Below are 10,675 nucleotides of genomic sequence, written 5' to 3' on the forward strand. Positions count from 1 at the left end.
GATCCAGTGACGTCACGGCGAAAGGTGTAATTCCTATGGAGTGTCCAGCAGGGGGCGCTCTCTATATAGAAGTCTATGGGACTTAATTGTTTCTATGGATTTCTATGTAGTGTAGTGTACAGTGCTTTATTGAATGAATACATCTATGGAATACTTTGGGGAGCAAGTGTCCTTGCTCCCCAAAGTATTACATAAATGTATTCATTCAATACATTAGGATATCACAGTAAGCCCGCCGATCCGCCGCATTCCCACCGCACGCCGATCCGCCGCACTTCCACCGATCCGCCGCATATACACTGAACTACAGCTCCCATCATCTGCTTATAGTATGAACAGGTGATGGGAGCTGTAGCTGGGTAATGGATATCACTTGCCTGCGATGCCACTGTCTATGCCGCCGGGCGCAGGGGGGAGCTGCTCAGTACACTTGCTCCCCAAAGTATTCCATAGATGTATTCATTCAATAAAGCACTGTACACTACACTACATTACATTACATAGAAATCCATAGAAACAATTAAGTCCCATAGACTTCTATATAGAGAGCGCCCCCTGCTGGACACTCCATAGGAATTACACCTTTCGTCGTGACGTCACTGGATCTGAGAGAATTCTAACACTTCCTGATCTACTAAATTAAGGGAAATAGCCCTATATGTGCATTTCCCATAATTAATGTACATTAGAAATTTGTATAACTTTTTATAAGTAACAACATATCAAAAATTAATTTTGTCCGGACTTCTCCTTTAAGAGCTTTATCCAACTTCAGCAGCCCCCGCTTTGCCGAATGCTCGGGTTCGGATAGACTCGAGCATGCTCGAGGTTCGCTCCTCTCTAGTTGTATTACATTTCATCTCTGTTCATTTTAATGCAACTGAGCTGCCAAACCACATCCAAACTGAGGACAAGAGTCATGTTGTTTTTAGAAGTAGGAGCCATGTTTCTCTTGATCAACTTGGATCAACCCTTTAAAGGGGTAGTCCACCCAAAAAAATTTTCTTTCAAATCAACTGCTACCATGAAGTGCCAGAGATTTGTAATTTACTTCTATTAAAAAATCTCAAGCCTTCCAGTACTTATCAGCTGCTGTATGCCCAACAGGAAGTTGTATTATTTCCAGTCTGGAGAGCAGGAGAGGTTTTCTATGGGGATTTGCTCCTGCTTTGGACAGTTCCTGACATGGACAGAGGAGGCAACAGAGAGCACTGGGTCAGACAGGAAAGAAAACACCACTTCCTGCTGGACACACAGCAGCTGATAAGTACTGGAAGACTTAAGATTTTTTAATAGAAGTGAATTACAAATCTCTGGCACTTTATGGCACCAGTTGATTTGAAAGAAAAAATTTTTTGGTGGACTACCCCTTTAAGGCCTTGTTTCCATGTCTGTGGAGTTAATCACCCAAACTTCTATTTCTCCTCAGTCCTAATAATAATTAGTATTAAATTGACTATAGTAGAATAGCAACATCAGGCATTTCATCACCATGATCAAAATGATCTAGTTTGGATACACCTTCTCATTCAAAGAGTTTTCTGTATTTTCATGACTATGAAAACTGTAGATTCACACTGAACTCATCACTGAACGCATCAAAACTATGAATTAACACATATGGAATTATATTCTTAACAAAAAAAAAGTGTTAAACAACTGAAAATATGTCTTAAATTCTTTGTTCTTCAAAGTAGCCGTCTTTTGCTTTGATTACTGCTTTGCATGCTCTTGGCATTCTCTTGATGAGCTTCAAGCGGTAGTCTCCAGAAATGGTTTTCCAACAGTGTTGAAGGAGATGCTTAGCACTTGTTGGCCCTTTTGCCTTCACTCTGGTCACCTGGTGACCGTGGAGGCCAGGTCATCTGGCGTAGCACCCCATCACTCCCCTTCTTGGTCAAATAGCCCTTACACAGCCTGGAGGTGTGTTTGGGGTCATTGTCCTGTTGAAAAATAAATGATAGTCCAACTATATGCAAACCGGATGGAATAGCATGCTACTGCAAGATGCTGTGGTAGCCTTCAATTTTGAATAAATCCCCAACAGTGTCACCAGCAAAGCACCCCAACACCATCACACTTCCTCCTCCTCTATGCTTGACGGTGGCAACCAGGCATGTACAGTCCATCTGTTCACCTTTTGTGTTGCACAAAGACACGAGGGTTGGAACCAAAGATCTCAACTTTTGACTCATCAGACCAAAGCACAGATTTCCACTGGTCTGATGTCCATTCCTTATGTTCTTTTAGCCTAAACAAGTTTTTTCTGCCTGTTGTCTGTCCTTAGCAGTGGTTTCCTAGCAGCTATTTTACCAGGAAGGCCTACTGCACAAAGTCTCCTCTTACCAGTTGTTGTAGCGATGTTTCTGCTGCTAGAACTCTGTGTTCTATTGACCTGCTATCTAATCTGAGCTGCTGGTAACCTGTGATTTCTGAAGCTGGTGACTCTGATGAAATTCTCCTCCGCAGCAGAGGTGACTCTTGCTCTTCCTTTCTTGGGGCGGTCCTCATGTCAGCCAGTTTCTTTGTAGAAATTGATGATTTTTGCAACTGCACTTGGGGACACTTTTAAAAGTCTTCCCAATTTTTCAGACTGACCTTCATTTCTTAAAGTAATGATGGCCACACGTTTTTCTTTACTTAGCTGCTTTTTTCTTGCCATAATACAAATTCTAACAGTCTATTCAGTAAGACTATCAGCTGTGTATCCACCTGACTTCTGCACAACACAACTTATGGTCCCGACTGCATTTATAAGGCAAGAAATCCCACTTATTACACCTTACAGGGCACACCTGAAAACCAAGTGAAAACCATTTCCGGTGACTACCGCTTGAAGCTCATCAAGATAATGCCAAGAGTGTGCAAAGCAGTATTTAAAGCAAAAGGCGGCTACTTTGAAGAACCTAGAATATAAGACATATTTTCAGTTGTTTCACACTGTGTGAATCTACAATTTTCATAGTCATAAAGAATACAGAAAACTCTTTGAATGAGAAGGTGTGTCCAAACTTTTGGTCTGTACTGTGTGTGTATGTCTATCTATCTATCTATCTGGTAAAACATGGATGGCACTATATTATATACTAATAATAATATATAATTATTATATATTATTATATTAGAATATTGGGTGGCCCCAAAGAGAATGAGTGGAGCAGTGGCTCCATATGCACGGTGCGCTTCGATTTCCTAGATTAGTGGGAGTCTCATGTGTTGGACGCCCACTGATCAGCTTGTTATTCCTTAACCTTTGGTAGATAGGAATACCCTTTTATACGGGGATATCTGAGATTAGAAAAAATTATCTGCTTTCTACTAAAAACAATGCCACACTTGTCCTCAGTTTTATAGTATATATATATAGTATTACAGCCTCTCTCCTTTTGCTTCAATTGAACTTAGCTGCAATGCCATACACAAACTAAGAACAGAAGTGGCACTGTTACTTAAAGAACACAGCTATGTTTTTCCAATCCTAGATAACCCTTTTAAGTGATTTCTTGGTACATCATGCCCTTTAAAATGCAGACATTCCCAGACTGGACAAAAACATTACTGTTTAAAAGCCGCTCAATCATTTTTGTGTCCAGATCATAAAACTGTTACTGAGAAAGTTCTTCTCTATTGTGTTTCCCTAAAGACTTATTTCCAAAACAGAGCAACTGGTAGTTCCTATACTAAAATGGAAAAGTGCAGCAAACATCCAATTTATTCAATTATGCTTGCTCAGAAAGTGTGCAAGTGGCTCTACTTATAAAAGCTCATGTATCTTTGTTTTTCCAAGACACCATTGTTTTTCTTTCAGCCTATGCATATGATTCACAGTAATTGCAAACACCTATATAAAGAGAACTTTGAGTCTATGTATGGCTAGAATAAATGTAGAATAAAATGCTACCACTGAGTGTACGTACATAAATAACTTATGTGCTAATTGCATAAAAAGTAATTTTACGACCCACTAGATGCAATTCAGATTTGCTGTTTGCCTTCATTTAGACCAGGAGAACGTCTTGTATGGGTAAATGTATATAGTTTTCTATACAATCATATTCATTATTAACCATAAATGTCAATAAATGTTTTTGTTGTAACAAATTAAAAAGTTAGAATCTGTGAGATTTTGTTCTGCCTTATACTCTCCATGTAACTATTATTTGTGGTTTTAGGTACAAGTTACGACTATGTGAGGGAATTTAAGAGGAGCACCGGCACCTGGCATCACACCAAGCCTTTATTTCCATCAGATCTCCGACGCACAGGATGCGCAGCACTGCGAATCGCAAACTGCCGTCTTTTCCGACTCCAACTGCAGCAAGGACTCTTTCGCATCAGAGTCACAACATGAGCCACTGGTAAAGACTGCATGACAACCGACCCCCGGAAAGCCAGGTGCTTCATTATTGGGGGTAAAATTACAAAAGATATCAGCGACAAAAAACATGGTGCCGGCCATGACACAGATTTCACATACAGCTGATATATAGACCTGGAGTGTCAATGAAACTAAGAACACTCCATGGAGACACTACAAAAGCTTGGGTGTTGGGATCATTATACGTCATGTCTATATTAATATCTATATCACATTGCTTTATGCTTTCTGGGTTTTGGTAACTAGTTTTCAAGCATGAGGCAATGTACTAATATAATGAGCTTTAATATGCAAAACACTAGAAAGAAAATACTTTAACGCTAACAGAAGAAGACAACCTTGTTTGGGTCCACAGTGGTACATTGCTTGCCTTAAAGGAAAGCATCATATTTTGTTTGAAATCAGCGGTTATAGGAAAACTCTCAAAAGTATGACTAAAATGTTATTAATATTTTTAGATATAAATTATTGCAAAACAGTGCCGTGACTTTGGGCCCCATGTCAACTAATAAAAGTGTCCAATTCTAAGAGAGTTCAAGCTTCGGCGCACAGTCTGCAGGCCGGTCGCGCCCCCTATCTATCTATCTATATATATATATGTGTAAGTGTGTGTGTGTGTGTGTGTGTATATATATATATATATATATATATATATATATATATATATATATATATATATATATATATATATATATAATATAGCACATGAAGACTGTCCAAGTTTATCTTATTATTTTCTAATTATTAGTTGACTTTTTTTTAACCAAAATATTGATGCGTTTAGGCCCCAATCCCATTTTACCAAAGCTGTGCCCCTATGGACCCAAATAAAGGGTCTAAAACTTAGATGTGGTGCAAGTCACGTAAGACTTTTTTTTTTTTGTCTGAATTATGTCAGAATATCAGCACATTTGACTGGGCCCTTAAGTGGCTTTTCTGGGAGTTCTCCTTAAGCATACCTGATTGATAGGTGGAAACGGTGATAAATAATTAGAATTCTTTTTATATGTTTGTTTATTTGAATTTTACCTCAAAGTTAATTGTGTAACGTTATGTCAGTGTTCGACATATTCTTTATAACTGTGTTTTTTTTTCTGGTTCTTTACTTTTATTTTACTGAAAAATAGCAAAACAATTGTTTCTTGTATTCCTTTAAGCTGATACCTTCTCCAGGAAGGTAGCTGCTAAGCAAGCCATTTTTAAGTATCGAACAGATGAAAGGTAGCTATAAATTAATGTTTATTTTAATCTATAAATTAACATTCCAGTCCATTCTAGCTATTATTCTTTAAAGGATTACTATGACATCAGGTAAAAAATAAACATGCTGCAATAGCATAGACCATTGCATACCTATCTGCACCAGTCCTGAAACCACCAAAAATCTGTTATTTTTTGGGGGGTCTTCTACTGTAGTTGCTCAGTACTACAATTCCTAGAATTCAATGCTTTTCCTTGGCTCTCCATCACAGTCCTCCCAGTTTTCATACCCCCCTTTCCCACAGCATTCCTGCCAATGTCACACCCAAAGATGTTGCAGAATATATAATTTCAATGCAGACTATTGAGCAGTTGCAGCACCTGCTGCTTTCGTTTTCTGTGTGCTCCCTGCCTTGAGAATGCTCAGCTTAAGGAGGCATACTGTAAACACACCCTAAATGGCCTATTAAAGAGCTATATGTATCAGGGAGATGGTGATGTAGGTCGAAGGGGCTGGTCAGAAATGGTGGCTATAGGGGTGCAGTGATAGAGCTGAGAGACAAGATCCAACCAAGCCTCCTGTGACATAAGACGGAAGAGCTGGGGAGCTGTACACAATACACATTTTGTAGTCCTAATACAAACTTCCTGTTCGGCGAATCAAGCAAAAGTACGCTAAAGGCAGTACTATTAGTGATAACACTATATTAGTAAGTTATATATCTTGGGGTGATATTTTTATTTAAGTGCAGTTCTTTGATACCGGAATACTTGTTTCATTCCCCCCCCCCTCCCTGGGTATCTAGAAGTATAGTAAAAATAATATAAGGAGCTGTGTGTGCTGTGTCACGGTGGCTAAAACTTGGGGGGGGGGGGAGTTGCTGCCCATGTTTACAGAATATATTTTTAGGTTTCTGTAGTTCTCCAGTGATTTACATGTAGGCACTGTAACTGCGGGGTCACATTAACATGCTACATTGAATATTACAGCATTTTTTTTTTAATAATCAGTATTTTGTCCCATTTATGAGATTAGATAAGCCAATGAGGATTTATTTTGTTAATGTTTTTCTTTTTCTTTAAAGGGGAACTCTCATCAGATTAAATTAATCTAACCCGCTAATAGCCCCTTATATTGCTGGGACACTGAGGAGGAAGGTATGTGGCTTACCTTCTTCCTCGGTGCCAATCCTGCTTTGCTAGTCGGAGTTATCTTCGCTCCGGTGCACCTTTAGGAACACTGTTGCGTCATCCGGCCTACCTCCTCCATTGATTATTATTATTGTTCCCCTTTAAAGATGATGAGAAAATAGCAATTATTTGAGGGTTAAGCCTCAGCTACAGTTTATAATGATTGGCTACTTAATAGCAACACAAAGTCACACGTCTTTCCTACCGTTAATGGGGCTGTCCTGCAGGTGAATGTTACATTTGTTTATTCGAAAAATAAATTTTAGGTTGGAAACATTGCAAACATTTTGAGTAGAGTTTGCTAGTGCATGCCTGTTATGGCAGCCACTGGATTACTTTAGACTCTATTTCAGAACATTTACTTAATGTTTTCACTCGCAGTCTTTTGTACATGTTCAGCGGAGTGATTTGAGCTATAGTGCATGCCAGCCAGTGAATAACATTTAAAGGGAATCTGTCACTAGGTTTATGCTGTATTAAATGAGGGCAGCATAAACTAGTGACAGAAATGCTGAACAGAACAATGTATTGCTTACATCTCTCTGTTCATTTGCTTTCCTGATATAAAGGAGAATGGCTTTTGTGCTGTGCTACTCCCTCTGCCCTCCATCTAGGAATTGACAGCATGGCAACTCCAGGGAAATTTTTATATTTAAAAAATAATTATACAGTGGAAAGAGTTTGAATAGAGCCATGGTCAAGCATGCACCCTGCCATTGCATTCATAACCTAAAAAGGGGATTAAAAAAGGGTCAATTGTTGGGAAACCCCTTGTAAATGAATCTGTCCATTGCAGTTTGCATTCCAAACTGCTGACACTCTTAGGGCAAGGGCAAGGAAACACATGGTACCTTTCATATATCCATCTGTGCAAAGTGTAAATGAGGCTTTCCTAAGCCCTTGAAGTGCTGAGTGCTGATGCAACGCTGCTTCTCCTCTCATTTCTATCCCTGCTTAATTGACGGTCAGCTGGAAGCTAAGCCACGAGCAGGAATAGGGAAGGGAGAGGGAGTAAGGAGGCGTTACAGCCCTTAACAGCCTAAAAGCTTGGGAACACCTCCTTGACTCTTTGCCAGCTGAAAATTTTTGATTTAATTGTATTACTGATCTCAAGTTTATATATTTTTGTCCATATTTACTATTTGCCTTTTATATCTTCGATTATAAGAATCTCCAGACATATTCTCATTTTGGTCAGTTCTCCTAGAACACCATTCACACTAAGCAGTAGCACGTTTCTATGGCTGAAATTGCAAACACACAAAAACACAGAAGAATGCAACAGCTCACCGCAATGGCAAGATACAGACCCACTACAGACATAAAAATAGTTAAAAAGCAGCCCTCCCAACTGCTAAAAATTTTTCCACAAAAATAATGAGGCTCTTGGTTACCATTTGCAAATAGTGTAAACCACCCCACCATGATAAGGTAGCCTCATGCTCGGGGCGGACCCTACACTGTACTATGGCCTTTCCTATGCCTATGCTCTGGGCATGCAAGATCCGTCTTATACCTGCAAAAGTAATTATACCACATGGGTGGAGTGCATGACTCCAACCATCCTGCCAGTACATTTCTAGCCAGAGCATCTACTTCTCAAAATACCAAGTCTGCAAAAGTTGCTGTATCCACTGCCTGCTTCTCTGCCAAGGAATTATTCAGCACAAGGCAGCATGCTGTAACCACCACATTCTTTCCATTAGGTTACAAACACACTTGGCGGGTCTGCAGCGAGTCTCCATGCAGCGAGACTCGCTGCAGATCTCGGCCCTATACTTTTAATGGCAGACAAACACGCAGCAGGGATGTACATCCCTGCTGCGAGTTTGTCTGCAGCCCACCCCATTAACCCCCCGGCCGCGGGAGCTGATACTTCACCTGATCCCGGCTCCGGCGGTTCCCGATGTCTTCAGCAAGCCGGAGCGGGGACCAGGTGAAGTATATGCTCCAGCCAGCCGCCCGCAGCCCCGGCCACCCAATCGCACGCCCCCCCGCAGCACCGATTGCTTGCCCCCCCGCAGCACCGATCGCTCGCACGCCCCCCTGCAGCCCCAGCCGCCCGATCGCCCCCCCCCCCCTGCCGGGGGGGCGATCGAGCGGCCGGGGCTGCGGGGGGGCCATTGGGGGGGGGCGTGCGATCGGTGCTGCCGGGGGGGCGATCGGGCGGCCGGGCTGCGGGCGGCTGGCTGGAGCATATACTTTACCTGGTCCCCGCTCCGGCTTGCTGAAGACATCGGGAACCGCCGGAGCCGGGATCAGGTGAAGTATCAGCTCCCGCGGCCGGGGGGTTAATGGGGTGGGCTGCAAACAAACTCGCAGCAGGGATGTACATCCCTGCTGCGTGTTTGTCTGCCATTAAAAGTATAGGGCCGGGATCTGCAGCGAGTCTCGCTGCAAAAACGCAGCATGGAGACTCGCTGCAGACCCGCCAAGTGTGTTTGTAACCTTAAAGATACTTGAGTGTGTATGACAGGGATATGGTGAAGTACGTAATAGGGGCTGATTAGAAGTGGGGATGTAGGCTGTAGGGCTTGTTAGAGGTAGTGATGTAACATGTATAGGCTGGTCAGAGGCGATGACATCACTGAGGAGGTGGGGCTTGAGCTCAGAAAAAAAGATCCAGCCAGGCCTCCTGAGAAAGCGGAGGATGTCTCTGGAGAGAGTTAAAAGTTGGTGAGCTGGGGACAATGCCACATTGAAAATGAAAGAACTGCACTTCCTGTCAGTGGTTAATCAAACAAACATGCAGAAATCAGTACTAATTGTGATAACACTATATTAAACGGAACCAATCACCAAGGTTTAGTGTTGAGGTAAAATAATGATGTTGTTAAGCATTTGACAGTGTTCCCTACCATATAAGCTGATTGTTTGCCGCTGTCTCCATGTCCACGAAATAGTAGTTTTATTACTTTGTAAGCTGTATGCAAATCAGTGCTAACTAGGCATGTGGGCAGCGCCTCTCCCTCAACTAGTCAGGTATCCGGGCCTGTAATGACTCCCACCTTTCTAGGAGTCATTCTCTGGCCAGGAGCCTTCTACGTTGTTCAGAGAGGCATGACTACAGCCTGGGAATCCTGACTAGTTGAGGGAGAGACGCCGCCAACATGCCTAGTTAGCTCTGATTTGCATACAGAGCAGTATGGAGTGAAACTGTTTTTGTGCAAGACTAAGACAACGGGAAGAAATTAGGCACTTTTCATAAATGAGGCCCAGTGTTTAAAAAAATATCTGTATAAAAAAATATCAGACCTCCATGTTCTTTTAGCCCTGCACAACGTAAGAAAATTAAACTTTTCATGGATTCAGATTTTCTGCTGTTAAGAACTTTAACACCATACCGAGAGCATTTAAATATATTGCTAGGGCCACAAGCAAGATTACAAAGCGGAATAACACTCAGCGCCTTTAGGTAGGCTTAAAGATGACCAAGGGGACACTTTATATCCATAGGACTAATTTGTGACACCAGACATAGCTCTAATGGTTACTGAAATGTTGCCCTTATACTAGTTTGGGGTCTAAAGCAAGACATGCAGCTTGCCACCTTATTTCAGGTAAAAAGGCTAGTAAGAGAAGAACAAACAATAAAGAGGACATGGTAGTTGAGGGAAGCTAACGAGTAGCGTTTTTTATTATTTTTTCATTGTCATTGTGTTTTAATTGGACGACTTAGTTTTTAGAATCCTCCAGAAGATTCTGTATTTTATTGCTCTAGTCCACAGGTGTCAAACTCAGGCCCTCCAGTCGTTACAAAGCTACAATTCCTATCATGCCTGGACAGCCAAAGCTAATGTTTTAAACAAAATATAAGACAGCACTCTATAGCGTAATTCAGACAGGGCTGAAGTGGTAAAAGTAAGCATATAGAACTCTCACCTGAGTAGTTTGTGCTGGTTTAAA

General features: G+C 41.5%; 1 protein-coding gene across 3 annotated transcripts in view; it reads left to right on the forward strand.

The window, feature by feature from the left end:
- Positions 1 to 5,022, forward strand: part of GAN (gigaxonin) — a 32,437-nt gene extending 27,415 nt beyond the window's left edge. For all 3 annotated transcript variants that reach the window (XM_069968487.1, XM_069968488.1, XM_069968489.1), the window contains one exon: positions 4,173 to 5,022. In XM_069968487.1, coding sequence (XP_069824588.1) covers positions 4,173 to 4,351 — 179 coding nt within the window. In that variant the 3' untranslated portion in view covers positions 4,352 to 5,022. The remainder of the gene's footprint in view (positions 1 to 4,172) is intronic.
- The last annotated feature ends 5,653 nt before the right edge of the window (positions 5,023 to 10,675 follow it).

This window comes from Dendropsophus ebraccatus, chromosome 4, assembly GCF_027789765.1.
Source record: "Dendropsophus ebraccatus isolate aDenEbr1 chromosome 4, aDenEbr1.pat, whole genome shotgun sequence".
In the NCBI taxonomy this organism is placed as follows: Eukaryota; Metazoa; Chordata; class Amphibia; order Anura; family Hylidae; genus Dendropsophus; species Dendropsophus ebraccatus.